The sequence below is a fragment of the Gekko japonicus genome, unplaced genomic scaffold (assembly GCF_001447785.1).
Source record: "Gekko japonicus isolate JY-2015 unplaced genomic scaffold, Gekko_japonicus_V1.1 scaffold16, whole genome shotgun sequence".
In the NCBI taxonomy this organism is placed as follows: Eukaryota; Metazoa; Chordata; class Lepidosauria; order Squamata; family Gekkonidae; genus Gekko; species Gekko japonicus.
This window is the reverse complement of record NW_015169777.1, coordinates 1,646,765-1,665,194: the sequence shown is the minus strand read 5'-3', so window position 1 is coordinate 1,665,194 and position 18,430 is coordinate 1,646,765. Positions and strand designations below refer to the sequence as shown.

Here is an 18,430-nt window from a genome sequence, read left to right as displayed (position 1 = left end):
GAGGGGTGACATGATCGAGGTTTATAAGATTATGCATGGGATAGAGCAGGTTGAGAAAGAAGTACTTTTCTCCCTTTCTCACAATACAAGAACTTGTGGGCACTCAATGAAATTGCTGAGCAGTCGGGTTAGAACAGATAAAAGGAAGTACTTCTTCACCCAAAGAGTGATGAACACATGGAATTCACTGCCACAGGAGGTGGTGGCAGCTACAAGCATGGACAACTTCAAGAGGGAATTAGATAAGCATATGGAGCAGAAATCCATCAGTTGCTATTAGCCACAAGATATAGATAGGAACTCTCAGGCTGGGGCAAGTGATGCTTGGGGAGGGGGAACAGTGGGAGGGCTTTTAGTGTCCTGGCCCCACTGCTGGACCTCCTGATGGCATCTGGTATTTTTGGCCACTGACAGAGTGTTGGACTAGATGGGCCATTGGCCTGATCCAACATTTGCTTCTCTTATGTTCTTAGATGAGGTCCAAGCCCTGCAGGACCTTCTGAGCTTCTGCAGGGCTTGCAAGTTAGTCTTGTTCAGAGAGGGCTTCTCCTGATTTTGTTCTGTTGGCCCTCCTGGAACTTATCTACCCATTCACTTTTCATATTTTATTGGTTATTTATGCTTTTATTATCTTATATACTGTGTATTTTATATGCAATTGTTTTATTGTTGTAATGTACCCTGAGCTTCTGGGAAAGGGTGGAATAGAAATCTAATAAAATAAATAAATAAATACTTTTGGCCCCCTTCCCCTCTTTCTCCTGCTCCTGGCTGTAGTGGCTGCTGCTACAATATCAAACACCATTTGGGGTTGCTAGAGTGTACAAAACCCTAAATTTTAGGTTTGGATGGTCACATTTAACATTAAAAAAAATCTATATGGGGGCCAACAACTGGCTATTCATATAAATACACTGGTATATTTTATACATATTATGGATTGGCTGGTTGCACTCCGCAGAATATAGTGGTCTAGAAACAGAAATCAGGAACTTAGCCTTGATTCAGAAGCTTTAGTGGGTTACATTCCATGCAAATAGCCTTGTCTGATACCACTATTTATTATTTTATTAATATCATTCACTTTATTTGTGCCCAGTCTTTCTCTTTAGTGGGACTCACTTCCACACATGCCAAATACTGCACTTTCAATCTACTCTGAAATCACTTTAGCAATTGTTTGCAAGTGAGTTTTGCCATTTCACACAGTAAAATCCAGTTGCAAAGGGCACTGAAAGTAGATAGAAGGTGCGTTATTCAGTGTGTGTGAAAGCACATAGATCATTATCCTCTCCTTCATTTTATCCCCACAACAAGCCTGTGAGGTAGATTAGGCTGAGAGTTGCCCAGGGTCACCCAGACAAGCTTCCGTGGCTGAGTGGGGATTTGAATCTGTCTCTCCAAGATCCAGGTCTGACACTGTTAACAACTGCACCACATGACTCTCCTTATTTGTCCTTAACTATTGTTCAGAAATATACATACTATAATGTACCTTTCCCAACTCTTATTTTTCAAAGGGACTGGTTGGTGGTGTTGGCCCTCCTGGATTTCCTGGACTTAGAGTAAGTATAATTCTTGTATCCCTTTTTCAGAATGTTATTTAATCATTTATGTATGTCTGCGGGGGTACATAGCATATGTATGACAAGTTCTTCTAAGGACTGAAGGATTTTAAGGATAGTTATGTATGTATTACTTATAGTTACTTACACTCCCTGGAAAAGGAATGTTCTGTAGTTCAGCAGTGGCAATGTCCTGTGGTAGAAGATGCTTCTCCTTCAGGGATCTCAGTATGGCAGCTCTGATCCGTCACTGACTCACTGCATTTTATTTTTTATTGTGATCCCATTATTGTTATAAGGGGTGGGGCTTGTGGCAAGTTGTTGTACAATGACATCGCATGCCTGAGATTTAGTGCTGAAAATATGGTAGATTTGGAACATTCATGGGCCACATTCAGTAACAGCATAGGGAAGGCTATGGAAAGAGCTGCAAAAACACAACAGTGTAGAGCTAAAGTGCGACAACATGAAGAAAAGAATAAATGAAGTACAATCTGTGATGCCATTTGTGTATTGTAACATTTCTCATTGTCCTCAGCCTAATAGAAATCATTCAGGTAATAACCATACCCCTTTTTTGCTGAATATTTTGCCAAATGGCCTTCTGTGTTTTAGAAGGAAATTAAGTGATATTTTGTCTCTCTCTTACGTAACCTTTCCTCTGTTTAGAAATATGCTCAATTAATTTTTCATGGGTTCTAGTACTACCTGAGTGCAGCAGCACTCACAAAAGGGACTTTCCCTTCCTGCTACAGCTGTCCATACTCCCCTGCTCCAATCCTGTGGATCAGAGGACCCCCAAGAATAGCATCTAGGCAGTGCGAGTTGGCAGTAGGACAGAGGAATTAGTGAAAATCATTCTGCTGTTGAAAGTGTCTTCTATCAGTAGAAAATGTAGTTAGGATCCAAGTTCAGAAAAAGATATGTGAAAGGGGGAAGAGAAAAATAAAATTACTCCTTTCTTGTGGTTTGCATCCACTGAAGCTTAAATACAGAACAATTCGTATAAAGCTTCATAGCAGAAAGGTATATTTTTTTTAAGAGTCAGAAACAAGATATTGATGCGAAAATGTGTTGGCATTGCGAATCTGGTTTGGAGAGGTATGTGTTTGATATTTATCTGGTGAAGTGATGTGGGCTGCAGCCCTTGCTTCCTTCTATCTTGGTGAAAATGAAACATGAAAGCAAACATTTCATATGGAGTGGGAATGCTTTGGCATTTGTGGCCAGCCATCAGATTCCAGAGGGCATCCTTTGCTGTGCTCAGCATTGTGCACATGAAGGGTGCATGCACTGATTAGTGTGTGAGGCATGGCACATGAGGTGAGGTTTTCTGCAACATCATACTTTCCTGTTGCTGTAGCTCAATGCTAAATTTTTAAAAAGCTGTTTGCATTTGCAAAAGAAAGCCCTCGTGTATGTGAAAGTCCATGCATACCTATAAAATGCTTTCTAGATCAAAATCTCACCCCTTCCCATATAAATGTGAATGAAACTCTAATTCATTACAAATCAGTGGAAAAAGCTACCTTTTCCCCATAAATTTATGTTTACAGGTAAAAAAACCGGAATGGTATCTTACTCAAATGTATTGTTTCCATTTGATTTTGTAAAGTGTGTTGAGGCTTTTTCGCAATATTCCTTGTAAATTAAAACTAATCTTTTTTTAACTATGTGAATAGTGAAAGAAGTTTTTTTTAAAAAAATACCTGTATTCTTTAGTCATCGTATTACATGAGGTGCTTCTCAGTGCCATAATTTTGATTCTTTACAACATTCTTCTGTTTTACTTCCTAAAACAGAAATGTATAATGTGTGTCTCTTGGATGTTGCCAAGTAGCAAGTAGCACAACTAGAAAGTATTTCTCCCCTTTGGTGGAAATATATTTCTGTTTCATATTTGTAGAAACCCTTCATTTTCTTCCAAGCTCACATGCAAGTCTAAATCAACACACAGAACCTACATTATTTTCTCTTTCATACAGTTGGAATAGTTTCAGCTGGCTTTTAAATTAGTGCTGACTTTTGCCATAAGCGTATTTCCATAACATCAACACTGGGCTGCCTGTTTCTTAACAAAAGTACATTAAGCCATTGCCAGATCACAGCTTCCAGACTATGGCTGACATCCTAAGCATACTTGCTTCGAAGTAAGTTCCATTTAAATCAATGGTTCTTCCAATTAAGTCTGGTTAAAATTGCACACCAGTATTCTGTGGGGTTTTTTAAAAGTCTGAATTATGGGAAGAGGACCAAGGTGAACTTTGCCAAAAAAAATATGAGGCTCCTAATGGTAGCTGCTTTTTATTTGTTTGTTTCTGGAAAGCAATGAAGTGAAAGGACATTTGTGTACATTTAAATGAAAAGGGCAATTACATATTTTGCACCCAAAGCAAATTGTTCCCCATGTATATTTCAATATGATTTTGATCTCTTAATACTTGTTACCCATCTTGCAGCTGTAAATGTTGCATGGGCAGATACAAAACAGGATTTTCATTTTGTTTATTTTCTTGTCAAGTCACAGTTGACTGATGGCAGCCCCTCGTGGCGTTTTCAAGGCAAGAGACCTTCAGAGATGGTTTGCCATTGCCTGCCTCCATGTCACAACCCTGGAATCCAAATACTAGCCAGGGCTGATCCCGCTTAGCTTCCAAGATCTGATGAAATTGTGCTAGCCTGGGCTATCCAGATCAGGGCACAAAACAGGATGGCACTAATGGAAATTTGATACAGAAAGGCCTATATAAGAAGAGTGCAGGGAAAAAAAATCTCCATGTTTATCTCTGTGAGGTGTTTGATGCAAATATCTTGGTCTGTTGCTGTGAGCAGTCTGAACTCTTTTGCTCAGACAATGGACATTTCTTCCTTTGTCCGTGCTGAGATATTTTACTGCACTTGAGTTCTGAGCCTGAGTGATAATTCAGAGTTGAGCATTTAAATAAGTATATGGTATGGTTCTTTTGGAATCATCTCAATTTAAGCTGCAGGTGGAAGATTACAAGTCTCCCTTTTAACTTCCTTCATATAGAAAGTAGGACATCAAAAGCTAGAACTTGACTTCTTGTTATGTAAATTTCAGTTGTAGAGAGGTGGGGTTTTTTAACACAGGCAAGTATTTCGATCTTACTGCAGTCTGAAGTGGTACAATCCCACCAGTGGGTGATTAAACACAGACGTTTCCCCCCATTTCAGCATCCTGAGTTGTGCAATTTTGTTATTGATTCTATACAGTGCTGTCCTGTACTCGTTCATGAACCTTGTTCATGCACTGCCTGGTTTTTCCACTGAAAACTGCTTGTTTTAAAGTTATAAAAATTGAAAATTAAAAAAAGATCATCCACAACATGACATTCTTGGGCCAATGTTTTTCATGGGTCTGGAAGGGAAGGTATGCCTTGTCCTTGAATGAGAGGGAGTACCCTTTCCTGTGTATTTCCACAATGAATGTGCCCCCACTATTTATTAGTTCATGTTGTTGTTGACACAAACTCAACTGATGACTTTATTAAAAAAAACAAAAAACATTTTGTCAGGGCAATCCAATAGTGGTATTCTTCAGTAATAAATTCCAGTTTTCCGGTGCAGATTGACACACATAATGACCATGTGCAATTCTCTACAGGTGTGCACAAGTGTGGTATGCCTGTGTCTGGCACCAATCCTTCATGTCCACTTTGGTAGAATTTTAAAATTCTTTCCCACATAGATTATAGAACAGCAGAATAACAGTGTTCTGGGAACATTGTATAACTATAGTTTCAATATTGGGATTTTTCCCCCTCATGCACACAACAGTAACCCTTGAGATAAAGGAGACAGTGAGGAACAGTACTCTCTGACAGCTGGATCAAAATAAAGGAGTGGGGGGGGGTCTCTGTGTCTAAACGGGGTAGCTGTGCATCTGGCTCCTGTGCTTCATTTAACATTTTACAGTAGTGGGTAATTTTTTAAAAAATTCCCAGAACAGCACAATCTCACTATTCCAGGCACACTGGAAAACTGCAGTTTCAACATCAGGAATTTTCCCCTCTGAAACATAGCAGTAGCACTTGAGGAAAAGTTGAAAGCTTAGAGGAGGGTTTGACTATGGGTTGCACATTTACTATCTCGTATGAACGTTTGGTTAATTCCGTATCAAATACTCTAATATTTTGAAGAGTTTTATGTATAACAACGAATCAAACAATCTCCTCTACCTGCATAATTCCAGCCACTATCAACCCACCAACAACATACATGTATCTGCACCCCATCCTCAGCTATATTTATTATTTATTAACTTCATTGATATCCTGCCTTTCTCCACAATGGACCCAATACAGCTTACATCATTCTCCTCTCCCCAGTTTTATCTCCACAACAATGCTGTGAGGTAGATTAGGCTGCATGTGTGTGACTGGTCCAAGGTCACCAAGCAAACTTCCACGGCAGTGTGTGGGTTCAAACCTGGTCTCCCAGATCCCAGTGTGAAACTGTAGCCACTGCACCATACTGGCTTTCATATGGTGGCTGCTGTTGGAACAGTAGCAGGCACCTGGGCCAGTCATGCAAGTCAACTAGTGGTTATTGCCAGGCCTGGCCCGAATAGTTCCTCTCTCAAAGGCCAAAAAAGCCTGAGAAAGGGTCCTGCCCCTCCCTCAGCCTTTTACTGAGAGAAACCAAGGTTTGAAGGCTGGGCAATACTATTGTGATTGCCTAGTAACGACCATTGAGGGCATCCCTTTTTTAAAGCTACAGGCACAGTTTATATTATTTTTGGAGGGTTAACCTTCCCATTTTTAAAAAAAAAAATCAGATTTTTTTCTACAAACTGGAGGCTTTTTTCAGGTTTGTAGAAAGATCTTTCTTCTCTGTCCATGATGTCAGTTTATGGATTTAAGTATCCACAGGTGGGACCATGTTGAGAATTAGATAGATTGACGAGTAATCTGCAAGGAAATTGCAGGAGCAGCCATCCCATTCCCTGCACTTTTCTTCCTTCCCTCTCCTCCTGCAACTTCACTCACTTTCTGTCTCTATTAGTCTTCTCTCTCTCATTCTCGTTCCCCAAATCCCTGTCTTTCTCTCATTATCTTGTTATCAGTGCCTTCTGAAATACACTCACTCTCTAGTCCCCCAATGCCTCCATCTCACCCACACACACTCTGTAGTTAATCTCTCTTTCTGTATCCCTCCCCCATCTCTGTTTTTCTTTCTCTCTTTCACACACACAGTCATTAATTTCCCTTTCTTTCTCTGCTTCTAAACTGCCTTTAATTTTGCTTTGTCCTTCCCATCTCTCTCACACATATGTTAATTTCTCTCTTTCTGCATCCTTCTCATCACACACACACACACACACACACACACACACACCTTTCTTTGTTTCTCTTTCTCCTCCCCATCCCTGCTCACTGGGCCACCCATTTGCGAGCTCCTACTGTTTCTGCCTCTGCAGCTTAGCAGGGGGGGGGGAGGAGTGGGTCCCACACCTCCTTCCCTGCCCAGCTGCCTGCCCATCAGGATTGCTGCCACTGCCTCAGCCCTCTGGCTCTTCCTTCTTTGCTCTCCCCTTATGCCTACAGGAGACCCGGGTGCCGCATGATGCAGTGAGCTCCCATCTCTAGTTCCAGCTCCTGCCAACCTAGCAGTTCGAAAGCAAGAAATTGCAAGTAGATAAATAGGTACCACTTTGGTGGGAAGGTAACAGCGTTCCGTGCGCCTTGGTGATTAGTCATGCCGGCCACATGACCACGGAAACGTCTTCAGACAGCGCTGGCTCTTCAGCTTTGAAACGGAGATGAGCACTGCATCCCTAGAGTCGGATTCGACTGGCTTTCGAGCAAGGGAACCTTTATCTTTACCTATGCCTACAGTCTCCACCTGCCTAACTCAAGCAGTGGCGATAGCCTATATTTCAACTCTTCCTCCAGTTGCCTGCCCTCCCTCTGCTGCATCTGCTGTGAGTAGGGTGATGAGCCAGCTGACAGAGTTATGTTCTATGAACAAGCATGGACAGCTTTAGTATATCTGAGGGAAACTAACTCCCCCGCAACATTTTTGTTGGAAGTTTTTGGATTTTTCTGCAAACCTGGGAGGTCCTTCAAGTTTGTTGAAAAATCTTATTTCTGTGTGAATGGGCCTCATCTATGGATTTAAGTTTCTGCAGGTGGAACCCCCCCCTTTACTATTAGATATGTTCCCTCTAAGCTGTGGAGTCTTGTGAGCAAAAATTCTACTTTGTGAGCTCTGGCATTAAAGTTGTGAGTGAGTGATTTGGCTACTGCATAAATTAGTTTGCTTTGGAGTCATCCTTTCTGAGCTAAGACAAAAATGTGTGAGTCAGAGGCTAAAAAACTGTGAGCTAGCTCACACTAACTCAGCTTAGAGGGAACACTGGATATAAAATATCATTATCAGAACACCCTTTCCTGATCTACAAAAAGTATCACAGTATTATTTCTTCTGTGGTGTTCCCTTTTTAAAGCTGGTGCTAACAGCCAGGGTGATTTACTGTGTACTTCAAAGCTGGGGAAAGAAGAGAGCAGCACTATCTGTCTTAGCCATGTAATTACAGTTTAATTAGCATACCAAGAAATCAGACAGCCAACTGTCAAACAGCAAATATTCTACATTATCTTATAAAACTCCTGTATGGGCAATCACGCTATTTATTGTCCTTTTAGGGCGTTTTAGGGCCAGTGGGACCATCAGGACAACCTGGAATTCCTGGACCTCTGGTACAGTATTGTTTATTGATTTAAAATATTTATATGCCCACGTTTCTCATGATCAAGTCAGGACCCAAAGCAGGTATAATAGTAAAATAGAATACAATGACATTATAAATCACATAGTAAAATCATTAAAATTAAAAGTAAAATACTTTAAAACCACATTGGAAAAAACACTTTAAATTCACCATGTGGCTATATTCACATTGGCCAAGACCATCTCAAGAGCTCTGTGGATTATTTCTGTTGCACAGCCTCACCAAAAAGTCAGAAGGGTAGAAGCCTCCCTGATGTCTTCTGGGAAGCTGTTACAGAGGCATGGTGCAGTCACTGACAAAGCCTGAGTGTTACCCAAATAGGAAGTCTCCTAATTAGTTGAGGGAATTAGCTTTAAGGAGACAGAGCAAGAGGGGGTAACTGGTTTCTTCACCTATGTATACAGAGATTTTCCTCTTAAGAGAACTCTTGAAATAAACCAGGCAGATGTTCAACCAGCAAGGTTTTTATTAAAAGAGAATGAATAAAACAAAAATGCACACAATACACACACAAGAGAAACACAGGGAGGAGAAGGGAGAGAGATCTTAGGGAAGAGCAATAATTACCAGTCTCAAAGAAAAGGGTCCGTGGAAGCAGCAAAATGACCAGTGTTTTGTGAGAAGAGCCCAACAAAGTGGGGGTGTATGCAAAGGATTCAAGGCACACACACACACTGCACTGGTTGCTGCATGCTCTTGATACAGGGCATAATGCACCCTGGGGCAAGCTGACATATTTGCCCAAAAAACAATAACTTGATGGGCTTTTCTGAGGTGGACAAAAGGTGTGAGCAAAGCCTAATGACCCTGCAAGTACTGGATGGGCACGCTAATGGATGTGGTAAATAGAATTAAACATTGCTTAACTGTTGCTTAATTAAGTTTGAGTCCAGTGGCACCTTTAAGACCAACAAAGTTTTATTCACTGTATAAGCTTTCATGTGCAAGCACACTTGCTCAGATACAGTGGAACAGAACCTCCTCAACCATTACTCATAGGGGGTGGGGAGGTTGTTAGGAAGGGCCATTTAGAGTCAGGATGTATAAGGTGATTATAGCTAAGACTAGTTGTAAGAAACATCTGTGAATGGTAGTAAATTAGCATACAAATACAAGAGTTAACAAACAGATGTGGGAAAAAGTTTTGACTCCAATAACACCTACAAGACAAAGTTCAATTCTTGGGTACAAGCAAGAACTGAGAGACTTAGTTATGTACACCACTTCAAATTTATTGAAACAGATTTTCTCAAATATTACATATAGGTGCTAAATTATTCTGACCAATGCAGACAAATCTGGAGCTCTTCTACTTTCCAGGCAAAAAGCACGACAATACGTACTCAATTTTTTAAAGTGATTGCACGATGGTATCTAACCTCACAGAAAATACATTATGCCCTAAAAGAAGCATCTCAGCTATGCTGGAGAGGCTGCAAAGCAATAGGCACTTGCAGGCAGTGTTGGTGGGATTGTATATTTGTAAAATAATTTTGGAAATTGGTCACACATCAGATATATGAAATTATTCACTTTAGGATCCCACTAGAAATGGAAATTTTGGTATTAAATCAGTGGCATACCTGTACATGTCATCCACCTAATACTGAGCTTTTGGAAATACTTTGTGCAGCAGCCTGAGCATTGCTCGCCAAGTTCTGGAAAAGCAACAAGAGACTTACAATCTCTGATTGGCTTTTAAAACTACAAGAGTTTTGTATAATGGACAAATTATCAGACTCTGTGATACAAGGGGAAACAGATCCTTATGCATTGAAATTTGTGACTGTGTGGTTTCCTGTCTTAGAATACCTGGCATCTAAGAAACCATTTGAATCCACTAAAAAGCCATTTATGCTGTATATTAGACTTCTTACTTTCCTTTAAACTTTATTTATTTATTTTTCCTCAATACTGTTTGATTTTCATTGTATTACCTACCTATCCAAGTTACTCTTTATTTGATTGGTGTTATCTGACTCTTACCTGTATGTACTTGAATTTATTTTACAATAAAATTAATTAAAATTATATTACATATATTAAACATTATATTTCATATAGGTGGGGGGTTAGTTGCCAGGAAGAGCTAATTAGAGTCAAGACGCCTAAGTAACTGAGCAGTGAATTACAGCTAAATTTGGAATAACACATTAGGTAAGACATGTAAATAGAAGTAAGTAGTACACAAAAGCTTATACCATGAAGAAAACTTTGTTGGTTTTAAAGGTGCAACTGGACTCCAACCTTGTTCTGCTGCTTCAGACCACCATGGCTACCCCACCTGAATCTGTCACTTAATTAGGGTACATGGGTGCAGAGGAAGTAATGTTGGACATGATGAGATTAGTTTAAGGGAAAGTCAATTGGTTTTGAAAAACCCATTGTCCTACAGGTATGTATCTCTCTGGGGCATGGAGAGGACAGTAGATAGTCAACCACTCTTATTCACCTTCCAAAAATACTTGCCCAGGCTTGTTTCTGACTGGCATCCATTTTGGGTTATTCTGAGCCAGGCAGTGTCCTGCACTTATGATTTTTGAGAAGATATCTGAAGAAGGATGTTTCTGCCTTTCTATGCTATAAACTGCCCCTTTGTGAGCGGAGGGGGCTGCTAACACAGCCTAAATGTTACAGAGTGAATACAGCCAGTAGGTCCAGATGGGAACAACAAAGCTGCTGCACATGAATATATCAGGAATGGCAATCCTTAAGATATGTGGGCTTCAGGTCATAAAGGGCTTTAAAAGTGAGCACCAGCACCTTGAATTGAACCTTAAAATGTTATGTAGATTGTACACAATCATCTGCTAAATGTACTTTCTGTACCAAAGCGTGAAATGTTACATTCTCTGCTTTTTTATTTTTCTTTTGTATAGGGTCTTCCAGGGAGTATGGGGCAACCTGGATTGAAAGGTGATAAGGTGATCTAAATAGTTTCATTATCAGAGTTATTTTAACTTTGCACTTTATCAATGCAATTCTACAAATTTATTTATTTATATTTATTTATCAAATTTATACCCCACCCTCCCCACCAGAGCAGGCTCAGGGAGGCTTACAAAATTAAACACATAAATAACCATTAAAACACTCATAAAACCTTCTAAAACAATCCAGATGATGTACAGTGCTAGTGCAATTAGTCTGGCGAAGTAATGCTAATGATATTTGGCGACGTTGGCAACAGTTGATGTCCTGTCCAATTGATCTGCTCCTCATTCTGTTTCTTCTTCTGTGGCCAGCTCAGGCTGTTGATGATGACCTCGAAGGGCAGGGCTCACAATTAATTACTGGGGGGGCAGCTCCTAATTGAAGGCCTGGGGGAAGAGCTCCATCTTGCAGGCCCTGCAGAACTGCATAAAGTCCCACAGGGCCCTGATCTCTTCTGGGAGCTCATTCCACCAGTATGGAGCCGCCACCAAAAAGGCTCTGGCCCTAGTTATAGCCAGCCTGGCATCTTTAGGTCCCAGGAGGGTCAATCAATGTTGGGACCCTGACCGCAGTGCTCTCTGGGGAACGTGTGGGGAAATGCGGTTCCTCAGGTATGTCGGCCCCTGACCATTAAGGGCATTAAAGGTAAGAACCAGCACCTTGAAGCAGATTTGGTATGCTATTGGTAGCCAGTGCAATGCTTTCAGCACAGGCTGGACGTGCTCCCACATAGGGAGACTTATCAAAAGCCTGGCCGCCGCATTTTGCACTAGCTATAACTTCTGGATCTGTAACAATGGCAGCCCCATGTAGAGAGCATTACAGTAGTCTAATCTCAAGGTGACCATCGTGTGGATCACCATAGCCAAGTCATTGCGTTCAAGGAAGGGAACCTACTGCCTAATCAGCCAGAGATGATAAAAGGCTGACTTGGCAGTGGCTGCTACCTGGTCCTCCATTGTTAAGGAAGCATCCAGGAGCACTCCCAGACTCCTCACCTCTGGCTCTGGCACCAACGGCGCCCCATTGAAGGTTGGGAGTGGGATCCCTACCCTTGGCCCATCCCGGTCTAGGCACAGGACCTCTGACTTAGTCGGATTCAATTTCAGTCAGTTCAGTCTAAGCCATCCAGCCACAGCTTGTAACGCGTGGTCCAGATCTTCCGGTTTGGAGCCAGACCGGCCACCCAACAACAGATAGAGCTGGGTGTCATCAGTGTACTGATCACATCCCAGCCCTTGCCTCTGGGCAATCTGGGCAAGGGGGCACATATAGATATTAAATAGCATCGGGAAAAGCACCACCCCTTGGGGCATTCCACACTCCAGTGAGTGCCTTCAGGATAGCTGCTCCCCTAATACCACCTTTTAGCCCCAACCTTGGAGGAAGGAGGCAAGCCATTGCAAGGCAAGCCCCTGGACTCCAGTGTCGGCGAGGTGGTGGATCAGTAGCTGATGGTCAACTGTGTTGAACGCTGCCAACAGGTCCCACAACAGCATTGCTGCTCCGCCTCAATCCAGATGCCTCCGGAGGTCGTCTGTGAGGGTGACCAGTGCCGTTTCTGTCCCGTGTCCTGGGTGAAGGAATCTAAAATGAAAGCGTCATCCAAAAAGCTCTGTAACTGAGTTGCTAGAGCCCTCTCTGTTATCTTGCCCAAATAGGGCAAGTTGGAAACCGGCCAGTAATTTACCAATTCGGCTGGGTCCAAGGATGGTTTTTTCAGAAGAGGACAAACCATCGCTTCCTTGAATGCCCTAGGGAACAGTCCCCTTGACAGGGACTTATTAACAATCTCCATTATGGGACCTCGAAACCCGTCATGGCCAGTTTTAATTAGCCACGAAGGGCACGGGTCAAGGCAGCATGTGGTGGGGTGTACAGTTAGGAGCAATTTGTCGACTTTCTCCAGACTGAGCAGACTGAAATAATCCAAAACCTGACAACAAGATGTGCTTGGAGCCTTGAGTTCACTCACTGTTTCAACTGTGGCGGGAAGGTCGCGGCAGAGCGACCGGACTTTATCTGCAAAATAGCTCACAAAAGCCTCACAGCCAATGGCCAATTCCCTAGGATTTGGTCTGCCTTGTGGCAGAGCAGTAATCAACCGAATTGTTCTAAACAGTTGGGCTGGGCGTGAGCTTGCAGACGCAATCATGGCTGCGTAATGCTGTCTCTTCACAGCTTTGACTGCCATCTCATAGGATCTCATAAACGTCCTATAGGATGTTCTTGTAGCCTCGTTGCGGGCATGCCGCCACTGTCTCTCTAACCGTCTTAGCCCTCGCTTCATCAGCCGCAACTCCTAGGTATGCTAAGGTGCGAGCTTAGTGCAGGGGCGCAGAGGGTGTTGGGAAGCAATCTTGTTGATGGCTGTTGAGAGTCAGCTGTGCCAATCCTCCACAAGCTCATCTAACGAGGTGCCTGGTGGCATTGGATCCTGGAGAGCCATCTGAAGCTGCATACGGTCCATTTGACTCCACGGGTGAGCTAAAATACACTCCCTGCCCAAACAGGATCTGGGTGAAACATTCAGACAGGCCCTCAGGGCAAAGTGGTCCGACCATGGCAATGTCAGAGCAGTGATCCGGTCCACTGTAACCCCCGCTGCAAAGATCAAATCAAGCATGTGCCCAGCCCGGTGAATGGGGATCGGTTCAAATTGGGAGAGTCCTAGTATTGGTGAGTCCAGTGGACACCAGTGGACTCCACCATGGACACCACCAGGTCCGTTGCCTGAGTGGAGGCCGCATCATCGATATGGACATTGAAATCACCCAGGACTATCAGTCTAGGTGTTCCAATGCCCAGCCTGGTACGGCCTCCACCAGGGACGGCAGGCTGTTGGCTGCTGCGTTGGGCAGTCGGTACACCAGCCAAATAGCCAGACTCTCCCCGGCCTCCCACACAAGGCTAGCACACTTGATGTCCACGATCTTCGATGGCGGGAGTGCCCTGAAGGAGTAAGCCTCCCGAATGAACAGAGCCACTCGTCCCCCCGTCCCTTCATCTGCGATTGGTGAAGAACTGAAAACCCAGGAGGAGCCAACTGGGCGAGAGCTACAGTGTCCCCATCTCGCACACAGGTCTCAGTCATGCACGCCAAGTCTACATCCTGCTCAAGCAGAAAGTCCGAAGGACCATGGTCGTATTATTTATAGACCTGGCGTTACACAACGCCAGTGTCATTCATCCTAGCCCCACTGCCTACAACCTTTGGGATGGGATGGAGGCTGGAAAGGGGCCAAGCTACTCTGCTTCTCCATCCCCTTCCCTTATCTCCTTGCCTGGTCCCACCGCTATACTTCCCCCTCCCCAGGAGCACTGGGATCCCATATCCGGTCATCGCCATACCTAGCGGTCTTCACATGCCTCAGACCAGCTAGTAGAGCAAGAACAATACACACTATATTCTGTATGTATATAACAACAGTAGTGATTTACAACCCTCAGTGCTGCTAATACCTCCCCTTAACTCAAACCTATCCACCCGATAACCGAATTTCCTAATGATTGCCAATAATCTCTAAACCCCAAAGACATCTGACCAGTAAATTAAATAAAGGTCAGTGATAATAATTTTTTTCTGGTTTTTCTAATTTTCTTCTAGACATTTCTAATGATCCATTACCCAGTAAACAGTTTATAATCGATTAGGCTGGGTGGGTTACTACAGCCGAATAATTAAATCCAAATGCACTAAATCACCCAATCTAATCAGTTCATTAACTTAAATTCATTCAGCTGTTCAAATTAAATCTAATTAGCCCATAATTAATTAAATAATTAATTAAACAACTTCCAATTAAATATCCAATCAATATCTACCAATTTAATTAGGACTACTAAACAACCCTATGGGTCTCCATGAAAGTTCTTAATCATCTAGGTTTGTAAAATTGTGCTTGCCAGCCAGTAATAGTCCTATAGCGTGCCCTAGACCAGAAGCTGCTGCAGAGGGGGAGAGGTCTTGCCGTCCCTTCTTGTTGTCATGTTGAGAGTAGTGGTCTCTCGGGTTCTGGCAATATCCTGTCCTCGCTCACCACCCCTCCCTGGATTTGATCCTTCCAGCTCGTCAAGCTCTGGGAGCTGTGGTCTTATGTAAAATTCCAATATAGTTGGGATCTCCTGCTCCTGCTCTCAGTGCATAGCCGGTCATGGAGCAATGCTGCTGAAACTGCCATTGCCCAATGACTTTGGGACCGGCCGGGGAAAGCCCTAGGGGGGCGGAGACCCCCCTGGACTCCCCGACAGCTGCCTGAGCATTGGAAATGGGCACTGAGGGAGCCATGGCACATACAGCCACCACCACAGAAGACCTGCAGTCTCGGCGCCGGCCCCAAAATGGCGGCCGCGCCAGAGAAGTGAGGACAGCGGAGCCGGCAGCATCGGCCCTGCGCAGTCCAGGCCAGTCAAGAGCCCAACGCCACACCAGAAACTGTGCGGGGAACCGTACCGGAGGTCAGTGAAAGAGTGGGTCTTACCGAATTTCTCGACACCCTGGAGCTTCCTTCTAAGCTTGGGCTATTTGATGGTAGAGCGTCAGGCTGGTGATAGCTGCTGTTTTTACGGCTGGGCGCTACTAGCACCAAGCCCCCAGCAAGCCACCATCTTGTTCTTTTGTACTTTTTAAAGCATTTCAATAAGGTTCTGTGTTTATTTCAACCATAAATTTGTTTTATATAACTTCAGCTAACATATACTTCCTGCTGCTATTGGGTTAAATTCCTCAGAACTGTTCCATTTGTGATAGTGCTTTCCATCAGTGTACTCAGTCTTCCACTGATGCAAGAGTTTTGAAAGATCTCTTGAGTCAAGTGAAGGCTCCTTGTGCTGGAGGAAAGCACTACCACTAGTAGAAAGGATCCATGGGATCCAACTCTTAAATTTTACTAGGTTGAATAATGACATCAAACTTTGCAGTCTGCTTTAATAACTAGAGGTTCTAAAATTGTACTATTCCTGTGTCATAAAATACCAAATATATATTAAATTTTTCTATGTCTGTTGCAGTTTATAAACATACTACGTATAACTCTCTTGATGGGTCTGTATATTTTTAGGGTGAACAAGGCATTACAGGAGAGCCAGGGGAGCTGGGGTACCCAGGAGACAAGGTAAGAATGTCTAACAACTCTGTTTCAACAATGTTTTAGAGGACTTAATCATCTTGGAATTTAAGCTCTTCATTTGTGACTGTATTGCACAATAGCCATATTCTGTGTCATTATGCTTATTAATATCTAAGTGTAGCCACTTGCTGAAATGGCCATAATGTTTTGTGGGCCAAAATCCTGTTTTGCAAGGTGCATGGCATTGTCTTCCAGTAAAATTAACCTTCTGTTTTTTACTATCCAACCATTGCCACTTTCCATCATTGTAAAAAAAAGAGTTAGACATTAACAGTACGATCCTAAGCATGTATACTCTGAAGTAAACCCCATTTTGTTCAACAGGACTTACTCCTCAGTAAGTGTGTTTAGGATTGCAGCCTAAATATTTAAACCACACTGCCACAGGAGCCTTTGACACACAGGGTGCGTTCAGACGGGGCGTTTTAGCCGGCATAAACTGTACCGGTTGGAACCGGTGCAGTTTATGCCGGCTGAAACACGATCACACTTACCTCCCTCACAGCGAAGCCCATCGCTGTATGCCCGTTCACACTCAGCGGGCATCGGCGTTTAAAAAACAACAACAACCTGTTTGAACATGCGCATAGGCATCCATCTACAGAATGGCAAGAGGGACGGCTGGAGGCAGCTGGGACTCTGTCCGAGGGGTCCTAAAGCCCGTTCTCTCCATTTTTCTTCCAGTGCAACCACCCAAAGGAATCTCAGAGCGGCTTACAAACTCCTTTCCCTTCCCCTGGCTACAGGGTTTTCAACAGAGGGCTCTGTTACCCCCCCCCGCCCCTGCTTCTCACTGGGGCACTGGGAAGCCTCTCCTCGAGGACAAATCCGCTCGAGCCACAGCGCCGTCTCTGCCAGGCTCCCTCCCAGCCCCCGTCTCCCCACCTCGCCAACCCGCCTCCCCGTTCCCATTCGTTCAGCCTCCTCGGTCTGCCAGAGCTTCATTCCCTCGCCGGCAGCGGCAGCCGAAGGGCAGCCTCCTCCACCCGCGGGCCTCGCCCACCCCCCTTCAGGTCTGTGCCCTGCCCACGGTCCCGCCGAGGACTCCACGGGGTGGCGGGGGGGACCTTTCCCGGGAGGCAGCGGAAGCCGCAAGGCCCAGGCTGGGCCAGGTGAGACGCTGGGGCTGCCGGCGGCCAGAGTGCCGCAGATCGAGCGCCGGGGCAAGAGACCCTTTCACCCGATCGCCCAGCGGGCCCAGTGCAAAAGCGCCCTCCTCGCCAAGCCCTGCCCTGCCCTGCCGGCTCGCCCTCCTGGGCCGGCCCTGGCTGCGCGTCTCGATCCGGCCTCTTCGTTGCCGCTCTCCTTCTTTCTGTCCCCCACCCCGTCCCCGCTTTCCCTCCCTTCCCCCCTCGCGCCTCCTTCCCCTCCCACCACCTTCCCGTCCTCGTCGGGCTCCCTCCCCCCTCCCGTGCTCCCCCCTCCTCCTGCAGCCGTCTGCTCTCCGCTTTTTTCTCCCCAGGATGCTTTCTTTCTTTTTTAAACAAACGGCAGGGCGAAGCTTCGCCCAAGCGCAAATAGCGTCCTTTAAAAAAAATGGCGGCCGAAAATCGGAAGCCGTGGGCTTCCAAACGGAAGTGGCTGTGCAACGTCGGAGAGCGTTCAGAAGGCAGGGTACAGCGATTACAACTGTTGTACTCTGGATACCACCACTTGGGACCTAGTGGCAGAGTACAACGGTGTAAACGGCTTTGTAACGGTTAGGGACTGGAGGCAGATGTTCGTCATGTGAACGCCGGTAAGTACACCGGTTGGAATCGTCACCTATTCCGTTACAAATGCCGCGTCTGAACGCACCCACAGAGAAAGGTGGCAGGTGCGGGAAGTAAGAGTGAGCTTTCACTTACAATTTTCTTCATGTTATTTATGTGGTCTAAACCCCACCTACATATAGATGTGGTTTGGAGAGAATACCAACTAGAGTAGAAGCTCCTGAGAGGCCTTTTGGTATCTTCTTGATGTCATCCAATTCAAGTTTCTCCTTCTGAGCAGTGTACAAATGTGGTGAAGGGAAGGGGGTCCAAGATACTTTGTAGCATGGGACTTTC

At 44.4% G+C, this 18,430-nt stretch overlaps 1 protein-coding gene across 1 annotated transcript in view; it reads left to right on the top strand.

Moving 5' to 3' along the window:
• The window catches only part of COL24A1 (collagen, type XXIV, alpha 1), a 346,183-nt gene that overhangs the window by 100,568 nt on the left and 227,185 nt on the right, over positions 1–18,430 (top strand). Inside the window, exons 14-17 of the mRNA XM_015416682.1 lie at positions 1,521–1,565; positions 8,234–8,287; positions 11,199–11,243; positions 16,314–16,367. Coding sequence (XP_015272168.1) covers positions 1,521–1,565; positions 8,234–8,287; positions 11,199–11,243; positions 16,314–16,367 — 198 coding nt within the window. The remainder of the gene's footprint in view (positions 1–1,520; positions 1,566–8,233; positions 8,288–11,198; positions 11,244–16,313; positions 16,368–18,430) is intronic.